This window comes from Mesocricetus auratus, unplaced genomic scaffold, assembly GCF_017639785.1.
Source record: "Mesocricetus auratus isolate SY011 unplaced genomic scaffold, BCM_Maur_2.0 Super-Scaffold_100014, whole genome shotgun sequence".
NCBI lineage: Eukaryota > Metazoa > Chordata > Mammalia > Rodentia > Cricetidae > Mesocricetus > Mesocricetus auratus.
Genome location: NW_024429197.1, coordinates 9,222,135 through 9,247,460, shown reverse-complemented (window position 1 = coordinate 9,247,460; position 25,326 = coordinate 9,222,135). Strand labels below are relative to the sequence as shown.

General features: G+C 47.7%; 1 protein-coding gene across 1 annotated transcript; it reads right to left on the bottom strand.

Moving 5' to 3' along the window:
- Positions 1 to 2,713: 2,713 nt before the first annotated feature.
- LOC101831419 (mucin-17-like) lies at positions 2,714 to 24,681 on the bottom strand. Its single transcript, XM_013120175.3, has 9 exons — positions 24,435 to 24,681; positions 16,435 to 17,790; positions 14,651 to 14,856; positions 9,724 to 9,881; positions 7,730 to 7,966; positions 5,603 to 5,762; positions 5,251 to 5,365; positions 3,949 to 3,981; positions 2,714 to 3,056 (listed from the first exon to the last, which is right to left on the bottom strand). The coding sequence occupies exons 1-9, from the start codon at positions 24,529 to 24,531 to the stop codon at positions 3,004 to 3,006; spliced, it is 2,415 nt and encodes an 804-aa protein (XP_012975629.2). The 5' UTR covers positions 24,532 to 24,681; the 3' UTR covers positions 2,714 to 3,003.
- Between the last annotated feature and the right edge of the window lie 645 nt (positions 24,682 to 25,326).

Genomic DNA, 25,326 nt, shown 5'->3' with positions numbered 1-25,326 from the left:
TCAGCCCCAATTAACCTTGTATATGTTTGAATAAAGTAACTGGAGTTCCAAGAAGGCTGTACTGTTGCAGAATAGTACTTTAACTATGTACAGATGTGTAGCATTTGTTTATGCTGCGTTGTTTAATGATATTGAGATGTGTTGCTCTGCCTGCCTAAGGCACCTGATTGATGTAGTAAAAAGCTGAATGGTCAATAGCTAGGCAGTAGAGGGATAGGCAGGGCTGGTAGGCAGAGAGCATAAGTAGGAGGAGGGATCTAAGACAGAGAGACCCAGAGGGAGGAGAGACTGAGGGAGAAAGAAAGGGAGACGCTGGGGCTGGCCAGCTGGGCAGCTGCCCACTAGCCAGACGCAGAGGAAGCAGTAAAAGTAGTTCACACAGAATGGAAGAGGGTAAAGGGCCCACAGCAAAATACAGGGGAAAGGAACAAGTTTTAAATTGTTTCCAAGAGCTAGTGGGACAAGCATAAGGCCGAGCATTTATAACTAATAATAAATCTCCATGTTTTTATTTGGGAGCTGGCTGGTGGCCCAGAGAAAGCCTGCTACACTGTACCCTTCTGCTCCTTAGAAAAGAAGACTAGTGAGCTTCTCTCTCTACTGCGGCACCTATGGCCCAACATCAAACAATAGGTGCCAAGCACACAAGCAGAGGGTTCACACATGCAGGCAAAACACTCATGCATGTCTGGGCATCATGGAGACAGGCAGGTGGATCCCTGGTTGAGGCCAGCTTTGTCTATTATAGTAAGTTCCAGGACACCCAGAGCTACACCAGGAGACCTTGTCAAAAACAAACAAACAAAAAACACTCCTACACATAATTTTTTAATGTTAGATTTGGTTAAATATAACTTTCTCATTTAACCAAAGAGAATGGGAAGAGTCAGATTCGGTGGTGGATACCTGCAATCTTGGCACTCAAGGTTGAGACAGCAGTGTAGCAAGTTCAAGCCCAGCCTGATCCATGTAATGAAACCCCTTTCACAAAGATTTGAAAAGAATGACAAGATGGCTCAATGGGCAAAGCACTTGCTGTGCAAGTCTGACAGTTGATTTGATCCCCGGGACCCACATAAAGTGGGAGGATAAGGATTCCATGCCCATGAGCACACATTGTACATGCATGTGCTTATTCTCTAAATAAATAGGGAACAGAATGCTGAATTGAACTTGATTTTTGTTCGTCGTTCGTTTTTTTTGTTTGTTTGTTTGTTTGTTTGTTTTTGTTTTTCAAGACAGGGTTTCTCTGTACTGTTTTGGAGCCTGTCCTGGAACTCCCTCTGTAGACCAGGCTGGCCTCGAACTCATGGAGATCTGCCTGCCTCTGCCTCCCGAGTGCTGGGATTAAAGGCGTGCGCCACCAACGACTGACTGATTTTTTTTTTTTTGAGACAGGGTTTTTCTGTGCATCTCTGACTGTCCTGGAACTCACTCTATAGATCAGGCCGATCTTAAACTCAGAGATCCTCCTGCCTCTACCCACCAAGTGCTGGGATCAAAGGCTTGCACCACCATGGCTTGGCCAGTACTTCTTGAGTTTTCTGTTTGAGACAAGGTTTCATGAAGCTAGAAAACTCACTGTGTAGCTGAGGATGACCTTGAACTCCTGACCTTCCAGCTCCACCACCTCTCCCGTGCTAAGATTACAGACATGCACCTCAAGTGCTAAGATCATAGACATGCACCACTGTACCCAGCTCCCATTTTCTGATATTTTCCTTTTGGAGAATGAGTGTTTGGGGCTCGTATGAGTTTATTGCTGTTTTGGGAATCAAACTCAAGACCCAGAGTGTGCTGTGGAAATCCTCTATCACTGAACAACACTTTCACTCATTTTGTGGTCTTTTGTTTGTTTGTTTGTTTGTTTGTTTGGGACAGGGTCTTGATATATAACCCAGGCTGGTCTCAAGCTCAGAATAATCCTCCAGGCTCAATCTCCAGGTGGCTGGGATTGCAGGCGCACAGTGCCTCGTATAGCTTGCCTGTCTGTTAACAGCTAACGTCTGACCTGTTCCCTGGTCCACAGTCTCCTTCCAACACTCATTCACCCTGTCTTTAGGTCTGTCTAAGATTGCTGAATCCCCAGGGTATAGCATGGCCCTAGGTATGGAATAGAGTCTGGTTTGGGATGAATTAAAGACGACAGCACAGCCGGGTGGTGGTGGCGGCGGCGCACGCCTTTAATCCCAGCACTCGGGAGGCAGAGGCAGGTGGATCTCTGTGAGTTTGAGGCTGGGCTGGACCGATAGCCTCCAAAACAATACAGAGAAACCTTGTCTTGTAAAACCAAAAAAAAAAAAAAAAGACGACAGCACAAACACTGTTACTCAACCAGGAAAGTTGGCCTAAGGAGTCCTGGACTAACCAAGGGATAGGAGGAAAAGGCCTGGGCTCTATTATATAAATGCATTCAACTCTCATCCTGGAACTGAACAGTTTTGACAATTTTGCAGATAAAAAAGAAAGAGAAAGTAGGGTCAGCTGACCCAAGGACGTCGTAGGACTCATTCGCATACTGAAGCAGAGGTCATCTGGTCAAACATTTTCATTTTGTGTGTGTGGAAATGAAGCCCCAAAGGAATAATGTGACTGTCAAGCCTCCCAAACCCCCTCCAATCCTTTAGTTCATTGACCTGGAGCACTGAAGCATTGTGGTCAAATTATACAGACAGACATCAGAGAAAGTAGAATCTTTGTGTTTATTGGCCATAACCTCTCTACTTACCCCTATCATATTGAGTGGTCTAATCACACACCCTCCCCTAAGGGTTGCAGACACAGGAAACAAAGCTCGAGGAGAGAGAGAGAGCACAATCCATGGGGCAACGGCCACATTCCTCCCGGTGCCGGGCTACACACAGGCTCGTGCCCAGCTTCCTGGTACCTAACAGAGGTCACACTACTTGGCTTTCCTCAAATCTACCTCCACTCCACCCTCAACTCAGGCAAGTAAACTAGACACTAAGTTCTAGTGTTGGAGTCGGGAGGCTGGGCCAGGTTCTATTCCAGCATCCAGCCTACCACCATCAGGAACAAGGGGAACATCCAGGCTCCTGCAGAAAAGAAAGAAATGATTACAAAGTAGGATTGAGGGGGCTGGAGAGATGGTTCAGCAGTTAAGAGCGCAGAGCTCCTGCAGAGTACCTCAGCTGGGTTCCTGTCACCCACATCGGGAAGCTCACAGTCGTCTAACTTCAGCTCCAGGCTGGCACCGCTGGCCTCCACAGGTGCCAGCACTCACTGCATATGGCGCACACACATATACACATACTTTAAAATGAAATATTTGAAATGGGATTTGAGGAGCTTTCAGAGTCTATGAGACCTTTCAAGATCTCGTTTTATTACATTTTGTGTGGGCATGTCATGGTGTACTTGTGGAAGTCAGAGGACAACTTTCTCGGGTTCTCTCTTTCCATTATGGGTCCCAGTGACAGAACTTGTGTCGTCAAGGGTAGCAAGCACTTTACTCACTGAACAACCTCCATTTGGAGTGTTACTACACCAATATTTTTTTCTTTCTCTTTTTCTTTTTCTTTGAGACATGTAGTCCAGGCTGTAGCCAAGGATGACTTTAAACACCTAATTCTCCTGCTTGCACCTCCTAAGTGCTGGGATTGCAGGGTAAGCCACCACACCTGGCTTTTCCGTGGAGTAGGGTCTCACTATCTTGCACAGGCTGGCTCTAAGCTTCTGGGTTCAGGCATGCTCCACTGTGCCTGGTGCGATTCAAGCCTTCAACCCTTGCTCTGAGTCATTTCTGGGCAGTTTCAGATTTTTGAGGCCGGATAAGGCAACAGCCCCACATCAACTCTGCCATGTATGGCCCCAGCTGAGACTTAATTGACTTCTTGGCCCACAGCTCTGAGAAGAAACAGTATCCAAAATCAGCACTAGCCTGTGTGTAACATGACAGCTTCACTGCAGCAATCCCCATGTACTAACCTGCTCGGCTTCTGCTGCTGGAGGCTCTGGGCGCTGCAACCACATAAAAACAGAGATTGAGTTCCAAGGGCCTCTCACCACTCTATTGGGGCTGGACAAAGGAGGGTGGCTGATTTTGAAAGCTGGGACTCAGAAGGGTGAGAGGATCCTTCAGGATTCACCAAAAGCAAGGGATTTCCCAAAGAGGGTAAAATGACTCGTACAGAATAGAGAGAACAGAGTGTTCTGGGCCAGGAATAATGACCAAATAGAGGCTGACATGAAAGTCTGAGAAGAGTGAGTTGCTGTGACAGGAAAGGAGACAGAGTGCTTGAGGGACTGGAGCAATGGCTTAGCAGTTAAGAGCACTGAATACTCTCTCAGAGGACACAGGTTCAATTCCCAATGTCCACACAGTAGTTCACACCTATCTGTGGCTCCAGTTCCAGGGAACTGAATGCCCTTTTCTGGCCTCAAGTGAACACCAGGCACATACGTGGTACACAGACATACATGCAGACAAAACATTCATATACATAAAACAAAATTTTCAATTTTTTTAGAGAGATTCTAGAGGTAAAGATGGCTCAGACTCAAACGAGTGGCATGATTGGTTAGTGTTGTCAACCTGGTGGAATCCAGAGTCACCTGGAAGATGGATTTCTGGGTATGCCTGAGTGGGAGTATCTTGATTACACTAGTTGATATGATAAGACTCATCCTAATTGTACTGAAGTCACCAGTTCTCTGGGCAGGGGCCCCTGGAACTGTCCAAGATACCGAAAGTGAGCTTGAACACTGATTTCTGTTCATGTCTCTCCTCTTCCTGTCTGCAGAAGTAATGTGGCCAATGCCAGCAAGCTCCTGCCGCCCTGATTCCCTGACATAATCTTAATGGACTGTACCCTTGAACCATCGAGTTTCTCTGTGTAGCTTTGGAGCCTGTCTTGGAACTAGCTCTGCAGAACAGGCTGGCCTGGAACTCACAGAGATCCGCCTGCCTCTGCCACCCGAGTGCTGGGATTAAAGGCGTGCGCCACCAATGCTCAGCTTTGAGCCACAGTAAACCTTAAGTTGCTTCCGTATGTCTGTTTTTTCCACAGTAGCCGGCAAAGAAACTAAGATGAGTGCAAATAGGCTGGGGTGGTTTCGAGGACTTGTCTAGAGCAGGGAAGAGCGTGGGCTCACGCTGGGTTTAGGGGAACAGTGGGCAGACACGGCGGTGAGAGGGGACTCAGCGAAAGCTCAGGGTCTCAGGACAAGACATTGGGAGGGTCTTGGCAGAGGAGCTGGGGAGGTCCTGCAAATGGTTCACCCATGTACCGCTTATTCCGAGAGGCCCGAATATGATCCACTTGCTGCTGCCAGGTTCCAGACGGGTCCCAGCTTGAGAGTCCCAGGGTGAATTTCTCTGCAGGGGAGTCTTCCCACTACAAGACTGTGGGTGGCAAGACAGCATGGGGACTTTCCCTAAGACCTCAGTGACTCATGTTCCATAACCCCACAACCCAAATAAGTCCTCTGACTTCCACCTGTGAGATCTAGCTAGGGCTTCCAACCCTGCTGTTAAATCTGCCCCCAACCCAGTCCTTGCAGTACGAGGCCAGAACACAGCCACACGACCACCCTTGGTCCGGTCCTAGCTGCATTATTGGGCTTCAGGAGCCCCACTCACCGGTTGGCATGGGCGGGATGCTTGCTTGTCACAGAGGGTCACTTGGGCGTGTAGGTAGAGCTTGTCACTGCTCAAGAATCGCGACAGAGTGAAGGCCAGAATCACTTGTACTGAGGCCCCGTTGCTCAGGTCCTGGAGCAGCCGGCCCTGGACTGGGCAGCTGTGGGAAGGCCTCGCATTGGAACCCAGGCTTGTGGCCCGAGGTGCCAACACTCTCACTTGTTCTATATAACTGTGGGGTTGGATCTCGAGCTGAGAATTACACGGACTATTTAATTTCACCCCAATATCCACATTCTGCGAGAGACCACGCTTTTGACAACTCTGCATTTTTAAACGTCTATTATTTTCCGCCTGTCATATCTGTGTCCCACGGGAGTGCAGGGCCCACAGCGGTCAGAAGAGGGCGCTGTTCCATCACCCGGAACTGGAGTTACAGATGGTTGTAACTCCATGTGGGAGCTGGGAACCCAACCCAGGGCTTCTGCAAGAGCAGCCAGTGCTTTAAACTGCCGAGCCGTCTCTCCAGCCTCAAACTTCCCTGCCCTTTCCTTTTAAACAAGGAGGAAACTTAGGTTCTGAGAAATTAGGAGGTCCTCAAGTTGGGTCAGAGTGTTGGTCTCGCAGAATGCTGGCCCTAGGTGGGAACCCCAGAACCTCAGGAAAAGAGGAAAAGACAAATTCAGCAGTGTGTTTTGGGATAGAACTGAGCATAAGCAGTCCTTGGTCAAGCTCTGAGCCTTCGGCTCTCTCATCTGTGCAGTGGAGGAAATAATCCTTCGTGGGACTGTTCTGCTAACTGTAAACTGATGAGTAATCCCCTGTGCTTCTACAAAACTATTATAATATTAATATAATATTAATGAAATGTGATACATGTAAGAGTACCCTCTCCCTCCCCCTCCCCCTCCCTCTCTCTCCCCTTCCCCCTCTCCCTCTCTCCCTCCCTCTCCCCTCCCTCCCCCTCCCCTCCCTCTCCCTCTCCCACTTCTTTATGCCCAGGATGACCTGGAATTTTCTATGTAGCTGAAGCTAATCTTAATTCCCCTCCTCTACCTTCTGAGAGCTTAGGTTACAGGCTTGCACCACTATGCCCCATATTTAATTTTATTTTAGAATTTCTTTTTAAAATAGGGTCTTTTGAGGTGGAGGTGGTGGTGCACACCTTTAATCCCAGCACTCGGGAGGAAGAGACAGGTGGATCTTTGTGAGTTCGAGGCCAGCCTGGTCTACAGAGTGACTTCTAGGACAGCCAGGGCTACAGAGAAATCCTGTCTCAAAAACAAACAACAAAAAATAGGGCCTTGCTTGGCTAGCTCGATATGTTAAGTAATTCTCCTGCCTCAGCATCCCAAGTGCTTAGATTTGCTGTACAGGTCACCACACCTGAATAAGAGACCCAGCTCTTATCCTAATGCGCTCAACACTTAACCCAGTCACCTACCATGCACTTGAACCAAGCCTTAGTTTTTCCTTGTGTAAGATGGGAATCAATATATAACTGTCATAGTGTGCTGTAAGATTTAGATTAATTGAGCCAGGCGTTGGTGGCTTTAATCCCAGTGCTCGGGAAGCAGAGGCGGGCAGATCTCTGTGAGTTTGAGACCAGCCTGGTCTACAAGAGCTAGTTCCAGGACAGCCTCCAAAGTCACAGAGAAACCCTGTATCGAAAAACAACAACAAAAAATATTTAGATTAACTGATAAATGTGATGTGACGCAAACTACATCTGGCATGAAATAAATATTATTCATAAATAATTAAATTATTAGCTGTTTTAGCTATTGCAAGCAATATACATCAATATATAACATAGCATATGATACTCTAACATGTTAAAATGTTATTTTTTGTCTCATCATAGGCCCTCAATAACTGTTTGGAAGAAAGAACAAATGAATGTCATCTATTGGCTGTGAGACCTTGAGCAGATTTTAATCTCTCTGAGCCTCAGTTTACTTATCTGTAAAATGGGCCTGAATGCATTCACTCAACAAACACTCACCAATCCCTTCCTCCCCCACTTTGTTTGCGATGGGTACAGAAAAGAATGAGAGTCTGTGTCCATGGAAATAAAAGTGCCTGAAAGAGTCACAGTCCAAGAGCTGGGGCCTGATTGGTCCTTACCTCTCCTTCACAAAATAATAGGTGGCCTTAGCCTCTGTGTTGGAGGGGTTGCTACTGGCAAAGACCTCATTAGCCACCAGAACAAATCGGTCAGGATCACTATTGGTGGACCTGAGGGCCACGTAGAGGGTCATGCCCACAGGAGCTGTGCTGTTCTTGAGTGGAGTGGTGAGTTCAGGGTTTGTGAAGATGCTCAGGGTGATGACAGTCTCTCCAGCACTGGGAACGTGGATGGTGCTACATTCAGAAAGGAACAAGAGTGAGCCCCTCACCCTGAAACCTCAGAGGGAAGGCAGTGGGTAAATACGTCACTTCACAGCATTAGGATTTCAGATGGAGCCCCACAACCATGTTAAAAAGCTAGGCACAAGGCATGCTTGTGATCTTGCTCCTGGAGAGACAGGCAGACCCTAGGCTTGCTGGTCTACCAGGCTAGCCCTACCTAGTGAGTCTGAGGCCAATGGGAGACCCTGCCTCAAAGAGTAAGCTGTGATGCGGCTTCCATGTGGTCACCATCTGTGATGGGAGGGGACTTTATGATGCGTGGAGTCACCTATGTTCTTTCTCAGAATAAAGTCTTCTAACTCCTGGCAGAGAGAAGAGGTTGGGTCTTAGCAGTATTCACCACAATCAGGACATGATCTTGTTCTCTGCACCCTGGGAATGAGGTCCAGGAGAGTTGCTCTCGAAAGGAGCAAGGTGTGTACAGAGGACCTTGTGCAGTAAGACAGACCTGTCCCGGAGTCTTCTTTAATGTCAGACTCCCTCAAGGCTGGTGGCTTGGGAAACAGGCTAGAATAAGGTCAAATATATTGTCCCTATTTCCATGCAAAGTCTTACTTTATGGTTGCTATGAACCTGGCTCTGAGGTTAAGAGCACTGGCTTCTCTCCCAGAGGACCCAGGCTTGATTCCCAGCACCCACATGAATCTCACAACCATCTGCAACTCCAGTTCCAGGGATCCATTGCCCTCTTTTGTCTTCCATGGGCACCAGGCACACACTTGGTACACATACATGCATGCAGGAAAAAGACTCATACACATAAAATAAAAATAATCCAAAATTGAGTTTAAAAATCAAACAATCTGGTATGGTAGTACACTCCTTTAATCCCAGCACTCGGGAGACAGAGGCAGGTGGATCTCTGTGAGTTTGAGGCCAGCCTGGTTTACAGAGCGAGTTCCAGGATAGCCTCCAAAGCCACAGAGAAACCCTGTCTTGAAAACCCAAAATAAATAACTAAGGTGGAAAGTGACTAAGGAATACCAGAGGCTGTCCTCTGGTCTACATCCATATGGACACACATGTACATGGACTAGCACACACTGCACAGACCACAGACATGTACTAAGAAAGAGAAGAGAAAACGATGGGTCAGCAAGATGGCTCAGTGGGTGAAAAGGCTCTCGCCCCCATGCCTGATGATCTGAGGAAAGACGGAACAGACTTTTACATGTGACACACACACAATAAATAAATATAAAAGAAAAAATGGCCAGGGGAGGGGCAAACCTGTTTGTTGTTGTTGTTGGGGGTTTTGTTTTTGGTTTTTTGAGACAGGGTTTCTCTGCATTGTTTTGGAGGGTGTCCTGGAACTCGCTCTGTAGACCAGGCTGGCTTCAAATTCACAGAGATCCACCTGCCTCTGCCTCCAGAGTGCTGGAATTAAAGGTGTACGCCACCAATGCACAGCCAAGGGGAAGACCTGTTCACCTTCCTCATGAACCACATAAAAGATGAAGTGCCACATCATAGGTCCCCAGATCTTAGCAGCTATCTAACCCCATGGTCATTTACATAAGCAACCCATAATGCATCTCTTCGCAGGAGCGGCTTGTCTTCCCTCCATGTAAGAGGTGCTTACATCTGGTGAGTAAGCATGAGGAATGATTTCTCAAGAGTGTTGAGTCTTTGGCTAGATTCAAGGTAGCAACGAGAACTCGGGTGGCCTAGGGTCTAGCTGCAGAGACAGATGACTGGACATAACTCACGGAATGGAGTCCTCCTGGTAGGAGACAGGCTTGCTGACATTCACCACCAGAGGGTATGCACAGCTGAAGTGGAGCACTCCAACGCCAGGGTGGTTGGAGCCAGGGACAGCCGGTTCAAGATACACATCCAAAGAGTGCAGGGCGTGGCTGGTGTTGGTCTAGAAAAGACAGGTAGGTGAGCAGACATTACCCCCAAGTCCCTGGGGTTGACACCTTCACTCATCCTCTCTGGCAACAAGGTGCTTATTAAAAGAAAAGCTGTAGCTAAAGTTCTTTGAGTCTGGCACTGTGGCTAGAACACAACTAACTCTCCATTATTGGCCCCATTTTATAGAAGAGTAAAATAAGGTTCAGAAAGGTTAAAAGATGCCCAAAGCAAGTGACAGAGCCTAAACCCAACAACACTGACTCCAGGGTCCATCGCTTTAACCCTATGCCATTGTTCTAAGTTCCTTTTCTTGAGATGGGGGTCTCATATAGACCAGGCTGATCTTCACAACTATGTAGCTGAGGATGGTCTTGAATCCCTGACCTGCCTGGTTCTATCTCCAAGTGCTAGGGTTAGCAGTTTGTGTCACAATGCCCAACTTATATGGTGCTGGGCATTGAACCGAGAGTTGCCAACAGAGGGTCTTAAATGCTAATATTTATTTTATTTTATTTTACTTTATTTTTAAGACAGGGTGTAGCGAGCTGCCAGTGTGTTCGTAGCTACAGTGCTACCATACTTCACAATGATCCGAGGCTAAGGGCTAAGAATGAAAATAAAGACAAAGACAGCGGCTCATTCTTACAAGGAGAATGGCATTTATTATTACAAGGGTAGAGCCTTATATACCAAAGGCAGGTATGGTGGAAAAACACCAAGGTCAGAAGCCTATGTTCACAGGGCTCTCCAACAAAGGGGTGGGCCAAAAACAGGAATTAGCATTTAGACAATAAACAGGAACTTGCATGCAGGACTTACTGGGAGGAAGGGATGGGAAGTGTTTTGCTAAAAGCTCCTAGTAACAAGTGGTCAACAGACCCCCCCATGGGGGGAGGGTGCAACAACAGGGCACCATGTAGCCCAAACTAGTCTCCAGCTATGTAACCAAGGATGGCCTGGAACCCTCACCTGTTTCCACTTCCCAAGTGCTGACCTTATCCGCATGCACCACCATGTCCAGGCTGTTTTTAATTTTGGTGTGGAAGTGTGGTGGTTTTTTTGAGAGAGCATTTTAAAGGCTTAATTTATTTTAAAAATCATGTACATGTGTGTATCTCTCTGCCGAGTGTATGCTTGACAGTGCAGGTTCCTGAAGAGGACAAAAGAGGGCGGCAGAGACTCTGGATACAGATCTTAAACAATTGTGAGGTTCTGGAACTGGTGCTGGGAGAACTCGGGTCCTCTACAATGTGAGCTCTTAAACTGCCGAGCCATCTCTCCAGCTCAGAAAGAGCATCTTGCTCTATAGCCAGGCTGTCCTGAGACTTGTGATCCTCCTGCCTTAGCTTTCTCAATTTTGGGTTTATAGGTGTCAATTTACAGTTTGGAATCTCTTGGGGGGAAAATAGGATCACTGAGCTGTAGGGAAAAGGGACCAGCCAAAGAAACACACCCTGAAACCAGAGCCAAATCTGACCCTAATCCTGTGCAGAAAACTAACCAATCTTCGAGCAGAGCTCTAGCCAATCTGAGCTCAGCACTAAAATCTGACCAATCCCCACCCTGGAAAAACTTCCCCGCCCCCAAGAATCCCTATATAAACCCTGTGTTTGTTCAGCTTGTGTCTGTTCCCGCTACCAAGCTGTCCTCCGCCACTCTGGCAGAGAGAGGGCAGTCATTCTCCTGGATTCTTCCCTCCCAATAAACCCCTTCAATGAGCTTTGGGTGAAGATCTTCCTTTGCGGTGGCGGTAGAGCAGAGGTGGCCCTGGGCAGAGCAGAGCAAGCAGACAGAGTAGAGCAAGCAGGGCTGTAACACTTTTGCCACAAAGCGGAGTTGTTACACTCGGCTCTCAGTTCTCAGTGTAGGGAAAAGGGACCAGTCAAAGAAACACACCCTGAGCAGAGCCAAAGAAACACACTTTGGCCCTGCAACCAGAACCAAAGAAATGTACCCTGACCCTAAAACCAGTGCCAAAGGAACACACTTTGTCCCTGGAATCAGAGTCAGTGAAAGAAATGTACCCTGGCCCTAAAATTGGAGCCAAAAGGCTAAAAAGGACCAGAGAAAGAAACACACTTTGGCCCTGAAACCAGAGCCAAATCTGACCCTAATCCTGTGTAAAAAAGTAACCAATCCCGGAGCAGAGCTCTAGCCAATCTGAGCTCAGCACTGAAATCGGACCAATCCCTACTCTGGAAAAACTTCCCCAACCCCAGGAATCCCTATATAAACCCTGTGTATGTTCAACTTGGCTGGTCCAGCTGTCTTCCAATAAACACCTTTGGATGAGCTTCGGGTGAAGATCTTCTTTTGCGGCTGCGACAGAGCAAAGGCGACCCTGGGCAGAGCAGAGCAGAGCAGAGCGAGCAGCGCTGTAACACTTGCCCGGGAAACCTTCCTTGGCACAGCGGAGTTGTTACACTCTACTCCAGGCTCCCTGCTCTCTGCTCTCCGCTCTCCAGGAGCAGAGCTGAACTGTAGCAACTTCGCCCGAGAAACCTCCTGCGGAGCAAAACTGCTACACTAGGCGAACATCCCCAGCTGGAAGACCCTGTCCTGCCGGAGCGGAGCTGATACACCGGAGAAGCCTTTCTCTGAGGCAAGGCTGTAAGCTGCCAAGCTTACTGCAACCTGTGGTGGTCCTTGGCTCCCGAGCTCCAGGATACCTTTCTACCTGAGCTGTGTAACACTCAGTATCCTTGGCTCCCGAGCTCCAGGATACCTTTCTACCTGAGCTGTGTAACACTCAGTATCCTTGGCTCCCGAGTGCCAGAATACCTGACCCACTCCTGTTCCATCCTGTCCTGACCCATCCTGACGAAACGCTTACACTCAGCTCTTAGCAATCAGCTCTCCACTCTCTGGGAGCAGAGCTGAACTGTAGCAACTTCGCCTGAGAAACAAAACTGTTAAACTGGGCGAATATCCCCAGCTGGAAGACCCTGTCCTGCCTGAGCAGAGCCGATACACTAGGGAAGCCTTTCCCTGAGGCTGGGCTGTAAGCAGCTAAGCTTACTACAACCTGTGGTGGTCCTTGGCTCCTGAGCTCCGGGATACCTTTCCACCTGAGCTGTGTAACACTCAGTATTCTGTGGCTCCCTAGTTCCAGGATGCTTTTCCACCTGAGCTGTGTAATACTCAATATTCTGTGACTCCCAAGTGCCAGAATACCTGACCCATCCCGATCCGCCCAAAATGCCAACATGAGCTGTTAAGAATTCTAAGTCTGGCTGGCCAGTGGTGGTGTACTTTAATCCCAGCTCTTGGGAGGCAGAGGCAGGCAGATATCTGTGAGTTTGAAGCCAGCCTGGTTTACAGAGCAAGTCCTAGAACAGATCCAAAGCTACAGAAAAATCCTGTCTTGAAAAACAAACAAACAAACAGACAAAAAAACCAACAACAAAAATTCTAAGTCTGGCTCACCAGTGGTGGTATACACCTTTAATTAATTCCAGCACTCTGGAGGCAGAGGCAGGTGGATCTCTATGAGTTCAAGGCCAGCCTGGTCTACATATCAAGTTCCAGGACAGCCAAGGCTACACAATGAAATCCTGTCTCTAGTCTCTGGGAGGAGAGAGAGAGAGAAACAGAGAGAGAGAATGAGAATTCTGAGTCTGAGTTGAATGTAATGTCTTAAACCCCATCATTGGGGAAGTGGAGGCCAACCTGGTCTACCTAGGGAGTTCCAGTGCCACACAGATCCTGTCTCAAAAAGAAAAAAAGCTCTCCAAGTTTGGGCAGGGTGTGGTGGCACATACCTTTAATCCCAGAACTGGAAGGCAGAGGTAAGTGGATCTCTGTAAGTTCCAGGACAGCCAAGGCTACATAGTGAGACTGTATATTTCTTTCTCTCTCTCTCTCTCTTTTTTTTTTTTTTTTTTTTTTTGGTTTTTCGAGACAGGGTTTCCCTGTGTAGCTTTGGCGGCTGTCCTGGAACTAGCTCTGTAGACCAGGCTGGCCTCGAACTCACAGAGATCCGCCTGCCTCTGCCTCTCGAGTGCTGGGATTAAAGGCGTGCGCCACCAACACCCGGCGAGACTGTATATTTCAATAAATAAATTTTAGAAAAGAATTCCTAGGGCTGGGGTTGTATCTCAGTTTTAGGGTGTTTACCTAGCATACATTAAGTCTCCCTAGCACTGAAAAGGAAGGAGGGAAGGAAGGAAGGACAGAGAGAGAGAGAGAGAGAGAGAGAGAGAGAGAGAGAAGAGAGAGAAGTTCTGATCAGGGGATCTGGGACTTTAGGGGCACTGTTGTGTACTATTATTTATGTGAATTTTTTGATTATAAAACTAGTCTCTGTATAGTTGTGAAAGCATGTAATCCCAGGAGGTTGAGGCAAGAGGATTACCTCAAGTTCATACTGCAATTTGAGAAAATCCCTTAATTTCTCTGAGTTATGGATTACTCACCTATAACGAGAGCCTCTCAAGATTAGAACCATTAAAAATGAATTAATAGACATGGCAATTGGCCAGTAATCAATAAATAACTGCTTGTGGATACTATTTTAAAGCGTTTCATGGCTGACACTTTAGGAACCAATACCCCAATCCAGCAAACACAGCAAGTGTAAAGGCATTCCCATTCTGGAAACAGCTTGACCGTTTTCTTCAACAAGACTGGTCTGATGGCTAAGATTTGAGTCCACCCAAGTCAAGAGTTACCTAACTTCTCCTGTCCCGGCCCCGCCCCCAGCAGTCTAGCCCCGCCCCCAGCATTCCCAGCTCCGCCCCCGCAGCTTTACCCTTTCCCTTAAATTGCAGGTCCGCTTACAGAGATGTGGAGCCCACAAGTCCCTTCCTTCTTCATCAAATGAAAGACCTGGACCCGGCGACCCTGTTCTGTGGTATTGATGCTGGAACAACTCGAGAAGGCATCTTTCTTCAGGACCCAATGGTGAGTCTTCAGGAAACAGGTCCTCAGAGCCACCTCAATGTCCTGTGGCCTGCAGCGCAGGGTCCCTATCTCCCTGGATAGTTCTGCAGGGGAACAAGAGCCAGGGGCAGGGTGTCCTGAGGATCCTGGGATGATGTCATGAGAAGGAATACAATTTCTCAGGTGGGTGAAGAAGACAGGGGATATTGGTCCAAAAAGACTCCCTTAAACAGCCAGCAAAATGGCTCAGTAGATAAAGGCTTGCCATGGAGACCTGAGTTCAATTCCCAGAGCCCACACAAGAGTAGAAGACAGCACTCAGGAGGAAGAGGCAGGCAGATCTCTGAGTGTTCAAGGCCAGCCTGGTCTACAGAGGGAGTTCCAGGACAGCCTCCAAAACAGAGAAACCCTGTCTAAAAAAACCAAAAAAAAAAACAAACAAACATGTACACCATAGCATGTGTATCCCCTAACACACACACACACACACACACACACACACAAATTATTAAAATTGTAAGCATATCTTGGTGTGTGGTAGTGCATGTCTTTTATCCCAGCATTCAGGAGACAGAGGCAGGCAGACTTCTGTGAGTTTGAGAGTTGAGGCCAGCCTGGTCTAAAGAGTGAGTTTCAGGGCAGCCTGGAACAGAAAACCCTGTTTCAAAACACACACACACACACACACACACACACACACACACACACACACACAGATTCTCACATATGTGGATCCCAAGGACCATCCCTTGTGCTATGGGATCCTGATTCCTAGACTCTACAGGTACTTAGGATCTCTTTTCCAAGAATTAGTGTCTGGCCTCAAAGCTACTGTGGGGGTTGGGAACGTAGCTTCATTGGCAGAGAGCTAGCTCGCCTGCCATAATTTGTTCCCCAGTGCCACACGAATGAGGCATGATGGCAGATGCCTGTGATCCCAGAATTTAGGAGGCAGAGGCAGGATGAGCAGGAGCTGCAGCTCATCTCAGTGACCAGGCCAGTTCTGGACTAAGAGACCTCTCGACTCAACAGCAAAGCTTGGGAGATGTGGGTCCCGACCTGGAGCCAGGTATCCTGAGAGTTGCGCCAGTGGATAAAGGGGCAGAAGTCTACAGGCAGAGCTGCAAAAGTAAGAAAAAAAAAAGGAGGTGGCTGAGACTCCTGCCACGATCTTCACTTTGAAGTCCCTAGGGAACCAAGGAAGACTGGCCTGGGCCTCAATGAAACACACTGACTTTGGTGAAGGCAGCTGATGTCTCTAACATGTCTCCCAAGATTGGGGTTCTGAGGGACTAATTTGTTTATTCTCCAATTTTTCTCTCATTTATATACATAAAGCCTGGCATGCCATACATGCCTGCAATGCCCCTTAAGTACCTGGACAGCAGTTCAGGTCCTGAGGGCCGGGGCCAGGGCAGGGCAGACCGGCTCATCTGTGCAGCCATCTTTGAATGCACTCATTTCATGCTCATGTCTTCCAACTTCTTTGCACAGAGTTTCCTGACTGGACTAGCCCCTGCTGTTTATCTGATTTCTTCACACTCATTATCCATGTTCTTAAATTAACATAGTCACAGCCATGCAATAAAATTAAAGTAAAGGAGCAAGAGATAAGGAAGAGGAGGAGGAGGAGGAGAAGAAACAGCAGCAACAGACTTCCTAGAAGGATTAATCAGACTTACCCAGGTGGGAATAGTAGCTATTATTGCACATACAAGCTCCAGCGCTGTCTGGATACTCATCCAAAGCACAGGCACCACCTCCCAGACCACTACTCTGGCTAGAGTTTGGGGATGCTGGGCTGGTCCCAATCGTAGTGGGGGATTTGGTTATGTCTGAGGAGCTATGGATAAGGGCTGTGGAATGCTCAGGTGATTGAGTTGTAGCAGTGCCTATGCTTGTTGAGCCTGCCTGTGCTGGCTGGGAACGTGTCAGTGTGACTGTGCTCTGGTGGGTGTCTGGTGGCTTGTTCATTGTGTAGATTGTTCCTAGGGTTGGGGGTACAGCTGTAGTGTCCCTTTCCTGAGTCTCAGTTGTGGCTGTACTAAGAACAGTTGTCCTTGGGATGGCTGTGGTGGGTGAAGAGTTGTTTGTAACTGCCATGGTTGTCATGAGTAAAGGTTTGTTTGTGTCACTGACTTTCTTCAGTGTTGATGAGGGTAGAGTTAAAGTTGACTTCTCAGGAACAGTGGGTGTCCCATTTCCAGATGGTGGGGTGGCATGCTCTGGTGTGCTTAACACCAGTGTCGCTGAAGGTGTCATCACGGTCCTATCAGTGTCCCCAGGGCTTGGGGACATTGATGATCCCAACCCAGTGGTTTTGGACTTTGGTGCTGATGGAGTTGTCCCTAGACTTGTGCTAACATCAGACGTCATCTGTGCTGGCTGGGAATGTGTCTGTGTGACAGTGCTCTGGTGGGTGTCTGGTGACTTGTCCATTGTATAGATTGTTCCTAGGGTTGGGGGTACAGCTGTAGTGTCCCTTTCCTGAGTCTCAGTTGTGGCTGTATTAAGAACAGTTGTCCTTGGGATTGCTGTGGTAGGTGAAGAGGTGTTTGTAACTGCCATGGTTGTCATGGGTGAAGGTTTGTTTGTGTCACTGACTTTGTCCAGGGATCCTGAGGTTGGAGTTTGATTCAGTTGTGTGGTCTCAGTTGAAGTGGTCAAGCTGAACAAAACTGTAGTTTTGGATGTCCCTATGGATTCCTTTACTGTAGAGGTCACTGTGGAATCTGACAGTGACATGCTAGTAGTGATCGTCACTACAGGTGTGCGCACTGTTGAGGTCATCTTCGCAGTAGGCCCTGCTGTGCTTCTGCCCTGGGGTGATGTTGGAAGAGGAGGTGATGTCGTCTGATCTTGGGACTTAGATGTGGGTGTCTCAGTCACTGATGAGCTGTTAGATTCTTCTGTGGAGTAAGGGCCTTTCACACTGTGAGGCATACTTGCACTTGTGGACGGGCAGGACAGATTTCTGTTAACCACAGAGTCGTTTGTGGAGGGTGAGTGTGAGGCAAGCACCCAGACTGAGGCACTGTCTGTGGAGATGACAACAGCAACAAAAATGACGACACCAACCCGTCATTCCTCCTCTTCCCCGGTGCTCTCCCCCCAGTCTCCTACTGAGGAGACCTAACAGCTCGTCCACATATCAAGCTCACACGAAGTATGTGCCAGCTCTCCCTGATGGTTTCAGATGCTGGCTGGAGAGTCTACTGCTGCTGCTTTCCATACTGCATTCTAAGCACACACCCTCCTAACCTCACCCAAGGGCAGCTCGCACTCATCTACGGAACTTTTTGTGCAGCAGATGGGCACCACCACAGAAAGCCGCAACCAGCCAAAACACAGAGAATTGACCTGGATGCATCTGTACCACACCCCCTTCACCCAGGGCTCAGAGAGGAGGGCATGGAAAGAGGGTAAGAGCCAGAGGACCAAGATGTCTGCTTTGATATGATGTCTTCCAAATAACAACAACAAAAAGAGCACAAAGTAAAGTAAGGAGGAAAGGCCTGGGAGGAGTTGGGGGGAGGGGATACACTGTATAAAAGTCTCAAAGAATTAATACAATTATTAATTTTTTAAAAATGATACATGCCAGAGAAGAGAGAGTTTGTTACTCTGTGGGTGACTGTCTCATTTGGTTAAGATCTACTCCAGTTGGTAAAAAAGTGGAAACCAGTTCTGCTTTATTTTTGCAGTGCTGGGGGATCAAACTCAAGGCCTTGTGTACATTAGGCAAGTGTTCTTTTTTATTGGTTGAGAAAGGGTCTCACTAGGAAGCCCTATGTTGTAACCTAAACTGACCTGGAATCTGTGGCCTTTCTCCTGCCTCTGCCTCCTAAATTCTGGGATTGTAAGTACTTGACATTATGCCCAGCTTTTTGGGTTTTCATTTGTATAGTTGAACTTGTTGGTTCCCAGCCCCAGGGGGTCTCTGTGAGTTGCTGGTCAGCCTATAAGTGCAACCTGTTTTCTAGTCCTGGATTCCTGCCCTGGCCTTGACCCTCTGACATCAACATTCAGCAGGAGGAAAACATGCTCTCTTCTACCTGGGGTTTTTCCACTGTGCTGTAAACCTGTATATAAAGCTCCTCCCTCCTACAAGGAGGAGACCTCTTAACACTTGCAATGAAGACACACACACACACACACACACACACACACACACACACACACACACACATTCTCCTGGCAATAAAGGCATTCTCTTAGTACAAACAGCTGGATGTCTCTCTCTCTTTTCCTGATACCTCGGACCTGCTTGTTGCATGGGCACCGCAATTGGAGGTCCCACCGAGATCCAAAAAGACTTAAAAAGACTGAGAAAGATTGGCCAGAAAGAAGACTCAGGAGAGGAGAGACTGGAGAAAGAAAAGAATTAAAAATAGGTACCTCAACTTCTAAAAGTAAAATTGAATGGTCAAATCTCCAGGCTTTGCTTGAGAGATCACCTTCTAGGGAGAAGGTGGATTGGATTAAATCTCCAGGCCTTCACCTGACACCAAGGTCAGGAAAGAAAGGGGAACCTAAGAGATCACCCTAGGTTGGAGGGTGGATTAGATTAAATCTCCAGGCCTTCGCCTGACACCAAGGTTGGGAAAGAAAGGAGAACCTGAGAGATCACCCTCAGCTGGAAGATGGATTAAAAGTGGGTAAATTGAAAATTGGTAACAGTTAATAAACGAGGTACTGGTATTAAGTAAAAGAAAAGGAAAAGATTAAAGTATACAGAATGAAAACTACACAGAGAGTCTGGATACTGTGTATAGTTGGGTCTTTAAATTGTTTAATTGCTAAGAAAGGAACAAAAACTGCTAAAAGACATTTGATTATTACTGTTGCTAAATTAATCCAACTTACATATTTTAAAAATGCTTTGACTTCTAAATTTAAATATAAGGACAGGTTACTTGGGAAAAGAATTTCTGCTTTTGTTTCCACAGAACATAAAAGGCTGTGGGTTCCTTCCAGACTAGTATGGTTTGATGAAACAAGACCTCCGGAAGCAGTGGCCCAGGTGATCCAACACCTAAAACAGCTGAGATGATGCAGCCTTACAGACCACAAAAACAAGAACTTCAACAGGTTTCTGGGTTTGGTTTTGTTTTTTATCATGATCCCCATGGTATTTCAGCGCCCCTTAACAGCAGGAAGTAGTTTGGAAAGAACAACGCCCACATTCCCAAATATTGTTTATAAATGTTTGTTTACATTTATACAGGGTTGGTTATTGATACTAAGATTGGCATTAACATCTTAGCCACCTGAGATAGGTGCTAATTTATATATATAAAGAAGGGGGAAGGGGGTAGATGTTGGGCCCCAGCCCCCACAAGGTACAAGTCCATCCTGTTTTCTAGTCCTGGATTCCTGCCCTGGCCTTGACCCTCTGACATCAACATTCAGCAGGAGGAAAACATGCTCTCTTCTACCTGGGGTTTTTCCACTGTGCTGTAAACCTGTATATAAAGCTCCTCCCTCCTACAAGGGGGAGACCTCTTAACACTTGCAATGAAGACACACACACACACACACACACACACACACACACACACACACACACACACATTCTCCTGGCAATAAAGGCAACACATGCATTCTCTTAGTACAAACAGCTGGACGTCTGTCTCTCTTTTCCTGATACCTCAGACCTGCTTGTGGCGCAGGTGCCACAGAACTCACCTCCAACTTTTCCTACACAACTAAAGGTGACCTTGAACTTTCTGTTCCCACAGCCTCCAGCTGTGTACTGAGATTACCGCTGTGTGCCAATCACGCGTCTTGCTTTATTTTCCTATTACATTGCTTATTTTTGTGAAAATTTGTTTAGTGTGTATATGTGTGCCCTTGCACACGTGTGCCATAGTGAGCATGTGGAAGTCAGAAGACACATCGAAGGGATTGGTCCTCTCCCTCTACCATATTTACATGGGTTCTTGGATTTGAACTCAGGTCATGAGGTAGCGAGTGATTTTATCCACTGAACTACCTCACCAACCATCTCCTACTTTGAATTTAGTTATCTATGTGTTATTTGAGAGAAGGTCTCTCTATGTTATCTCTGGCTGCCCTTGAACTCACTCTGTAGATCAGGCTGAGCCTCAAACAGACATACATTCATGCAAAATACCTACCCACACACAATTCAAAACGAAAAATGAGATATGAACAAAATAAAGATACAAAAGTGTTGTGCACCATAATAATGTGAGCAGGCTGAGGACACAGATCAATGGTAGAAAGTTTTCTTAGCAACCTTGAGGCCTTGGCTTCAATCCTTAGTACCATACACACCGGTGGCTCTCAACCTTCCTAATGCTTTGGCCCTTTGATACAGTTCCTCATGTTGTGGTGACACCAGACCATAAAATTATTTCATTGCTACTTCATAACTGTAATTTTTCTACTGTTATGAATCATAATGTAAATATCTGTGTTTTCTGATGATCTTCGATGGTCCCTGTGAAGGGCTGTTCAATCCTCAAAGGGCTGGAGACCCATAGGTTGAGAACTGCTAATATACACAGAAAGCCAGATGTGGTACCAGATGACTGTAATCTAGCACCTGGGAAGTTGAGTAGTAGTACCTTGCAGCAAGTTGGAGGCCAGCCAGGCTACATAACAAGACCCTGTGCCAAAAAACAAAGAACAAACAAAAGCCCCAACAGCCTAGGCTGGGCATATGCAATCCCAGCATGGGGAGGCAGAGGCAGGCGATCTCTGTGAGTTGGAGACCAGCTTGTTCTACATAGTGACTCAAACAAAGCTAAAGGAAAGCAAAACCCCCAACGATTTTACTTCTTAAAATTTTTTTCAAAGCAGCATTGGTAAAATGGTTTGTCAGGTTAAGGCGCTTGCCACATAGAGCTGGCTAATCCCAGTTAGAGAGAACTCACTCCTGAGGTGTGTCATCTGACTTATATCCCCATGGTACACTCTCACCCTGACACACACACACACACACACACACACACACACACACACACACACACGCACGCACGGGAGGGCAGGGAATGATAATGTTAGTAATAACATTTATTTTGTTTTAAAGCATGTCGCCTGACCTCCATAACTGAGTCATGACACACTCTAACCCCCACACACTGATAATAAAAACGAACTTGTTTTAAAGCACCAGTGGTTGCGGATACTCTTGACATTGTTCACTCTCTTTTGTCTACAGCAGAATTGATACGCTTTTTTCTCACTGAGGCAAGGCCTATTATTTCTACATACCAGATGGTGGAAAGTGAGGCTGAAACAGATAATGACATCTGTCCAAGGCCACACCCCAAGGAAGTGGTGATGCTGCATTTGAAGCCAGACCCTCAGTCTGTTTTCTCAACTGCATCGTGAAACCTTACAAAAACACCACTAAATTTCCAAGGCTGAGCTAGCCACACTCTCCCTTGAGAGGAAAGCCCTCACACATGCGCTGAGCTAGGTCCCCAGGACACCTTGCTCTTTCCCCTGGGCGATGGGCAGAAACAGGCCGTCACCTGATGCCCGGCTCTAGATTCCTAGCAATTACCAGAGGGCTGACTCAGAGGGCGAAGCAGCCCTCCCCATCCACACACTGAAGAGGCACTGGCCTTGCCCTTACCCCTCTCCTGCGTGGACCTGTCCCACCTGTCTCTAACATCTGCACAGAGCTGAGGGGTGGTAGTAGGGAAACAGCCGCCTGGAATGCTTGCAGAGAGTGGAGAGGCTTGGGATGGGAACTGTTCTATTACATATTTCTGTGTAACCTTATGGAAGCCCACCCCTTGCTCAGGTCTCCATGTCCCAATCAGCATAGTGAGATACTTGGGCTCAGTATTGGAGAAGCCACAAAAGCCCAGGCTATGACTTCTTAGAGGGACTCGTGTTTTTATTTGCAAGGAGGCCTATCTCCATCAGCTCAGACTGCATGCTTTTTTTTCTTTTTTTGTGTAACAGGGTAGTCCAGCTGACCTTGAAATCCAGATCCCCCACTTGCCCAGGGCTGGGATCATAGGCATGTACTATCATACCTGGTCTGACTTCATACTCAGCAAAAGTAAAAGTGGTCATGTTGCCCCACTGATCTATAATGCTGAGCTGTCATTCTGCAGCCAGCAGAGCTCCATGCTGTCTTTCCGTCAGCTGCTCTACTTCTGTATCCCTGCAGCGACACCACATCCTCTGACTGTCAACTTTTAAAAAGTGTCAGTGTTTGGTAGGTTACATTTCCCCCACCTCTACCTCTAGTCTCCCGTTTTGGTCTTCAAAAAATTGCAGGGGAGTGGGAAGGCTGGCAAGATAGCTCACAGTTAAAAGCACTTGATGCTCCTCCGCAGGACCAAGCTCTGCCCCCACTGCCCATGTTGCATGGCTGACAATGGCCTGTAACTCTGGCTCCAGGGCCTCGGACACCTGGGTAATAGCTTGGGCTTTCAGTGAGCTGTTACCTTCCCCTACACTTCTCTATTCTCTATAAGGTCTGATGCCTGACTCTTCTACCTCCCCAGGGCTGGGATTACAAGCATGTACCACCATACTTGATCTGACTATATCAGTTGCTCTTCAGACTTCTTCACACACGCACGCACACGCGCGCGCACACACACACACACACACACACACACACACAGACACAGGACACACAGCCTTTTTGGGTTCTTTGAGACTGTAGCCTAGAGTGACCTTGAGTTTCTGATCCTCCTGCCTCTACTTCCCAAGTTCTGGGATTACAGGTGTGTGCTGCTACCGTCAGCTTCCTTCTTTCTTTCTTACACAGGGCAGTCAACTTATTTTAGACTACAAACCCCAGTTGGGATTTTATTTGGAAATAGGTTGGAAATTTAAATTTTCCTGAAAATCTTCCTGGTAATTGAGATTCCCTGCCTTTAGCAATGCAGTGTGACCTAGACTCTGGAGTCAGACCTGGGGACAATCCCTACTGTGTGCTTGGGAGCACACGTGGAAGTCAACATGTGACTCTGAGTCCCAGTTTCTACCACGGCAAAGCAGGGATGCTGGTACAGTACCTGCTTCACTGTGACCCTGAGAGTCTTGAGATAAAGCAAGGGAAGGCAGGCTTCACTCAGTGTGTGGCACACGCCAGCACCACACGCGTGGGCTCTGCTCCTGGGGTCATGGCTCCCCCAGCCCACTGCTGCTTTCAGGGTTTTACCAAGGAGGCTCCCAGCCCTGGTCAAAGCCGTGGACCTGGGGAGCTACTGTCGCACCAGGAGCTTCTGTCACACAGTGTCTTGCCTGTGTCTTCCCTCATACCGACCTAGGAACTCAGAGCCCAGAATGCCTTCTTTTCCTAAACTATGAGGCGGCAGACCGCTTGACAGAGAATCGCAAAGCAACAAAGTCAGAACACCTGAGCCCTCAGCCTGCTGACAGCCCAAGCAATTAACCCATCACAGGACAGACAGAAAGACAAATGAGAAGACAGACAAGATGGAGCAGGCAGACAGAGCGCCCTGGTAGAAATGCACGGGAGAGGCCAGAGGCATGGAGGTCATTCTGTCGTTAAAACTGGTGCCTCTCCCCCACACCCTTTAGACAGCTGAAGAGGTTAGTTAGGGAGTGGCTGAGCTTCCCTTAGCAACCCAAGAGGTTTTTCCTGGATTTTAGCACTTTCTTCCCCCCTCTGGCCAGTCAGAAGCTAAAGGGCAGGACGTGAAGGGTGTTGGGTACTTACTGGGCAGGTTGAAGACTCTTTCCCTACTTAGGAGCAGCAGAAGCAGCAGGAGCCAGCAGCTGCCCATGTCTATGCTGGTGGATGGTCCTGGGAGCATTAGGAAGGAGCTCTGGCCCAAATCAAGAGTTAGACTGCAAGACAGCTTGGTATTGTTGTCACCGGTGCCACCTCTCTGCCCGCTGAGCACCCTGCCCACACTGTGGACCTCGGGGGCTTTTGAGAGTTAGATCCAGTGCTGATGCAGAGTCAGGGGCGGGGTAAGGTAGGGTTTCCCATCAGCTGCAATCAGTGGACCCCTGGGAACCGCAGTTCCAGCTAGGGAATGTCCCCAAGGCCCCTGAACAGCAGAGCACACAGCTCTGGCCACACACCTTCCCTGTCACCACCAGCAGAGTTTCAGGGTGTCGAGGATATTGGTCTTCTACCTTCAGGGTTGCCAGTTGACACTTGAGAACCCAGATCTTTTGCTCAGGCTGATCCAGCTTTCTCTGTGGTGGTTTGAATGAGAACTGTTTCCATAGTTCACATGTTAGACTGCCTGGCCCCCAGTGGGTGGAACTGTTAGGGAAGGGTTAGGAGGCGTGGCCTTGTTGGAGGAGGCGTGGTCTTGTTGGAGGAGGTGTGGCCTTGTTGGAGGAGGTGTGTTACTGGGGGTGGCTTTGAGATTTTGAAAACCTAGCTGGGAGTGGTGGCTTATGCTCTTAATCCAGGACAGCCAGGCTACACAGAGAAGCCCTGTCTCAAAAAAAAAAAAAAAAAAAAAAAAACCACAGAAAAAGATTTCAAAAGCTCCGCCATGCCCAGTATCTATCTCTCTGCCTCATGCTTGCAGGTCATGATGTAAGCTCTCAGCTACTACTCCAGCCACAGGCACTAAGTTCTCCCCCCCCAG

Excerpts from the sequence above, each read along its gene's own strand:
- LOC101831419 (XM_013120175.3), bottom strand. The coding sequence starts at position 24,531 with ATGCTCCCAGGACCATCCACCAGCATAGACATGGGCAGCTGCTGGCTC. Across the intron at positions 7,967-9,723 it reads TACCAGGAGGACTCCATTCC|CACCATCCACGTTCCCAGTG; the intron begins GTGAGTTATGTC and ends TTCTGAATGTAG. Across the intron at positions 3,982-5,250 it reads CGGGCCTCTCGGAATAAGCG|CGCCCAGAGCCTCCAGCAGC; the intron begins GTACATGGGTGA and ends ATGTGGTTGCAG.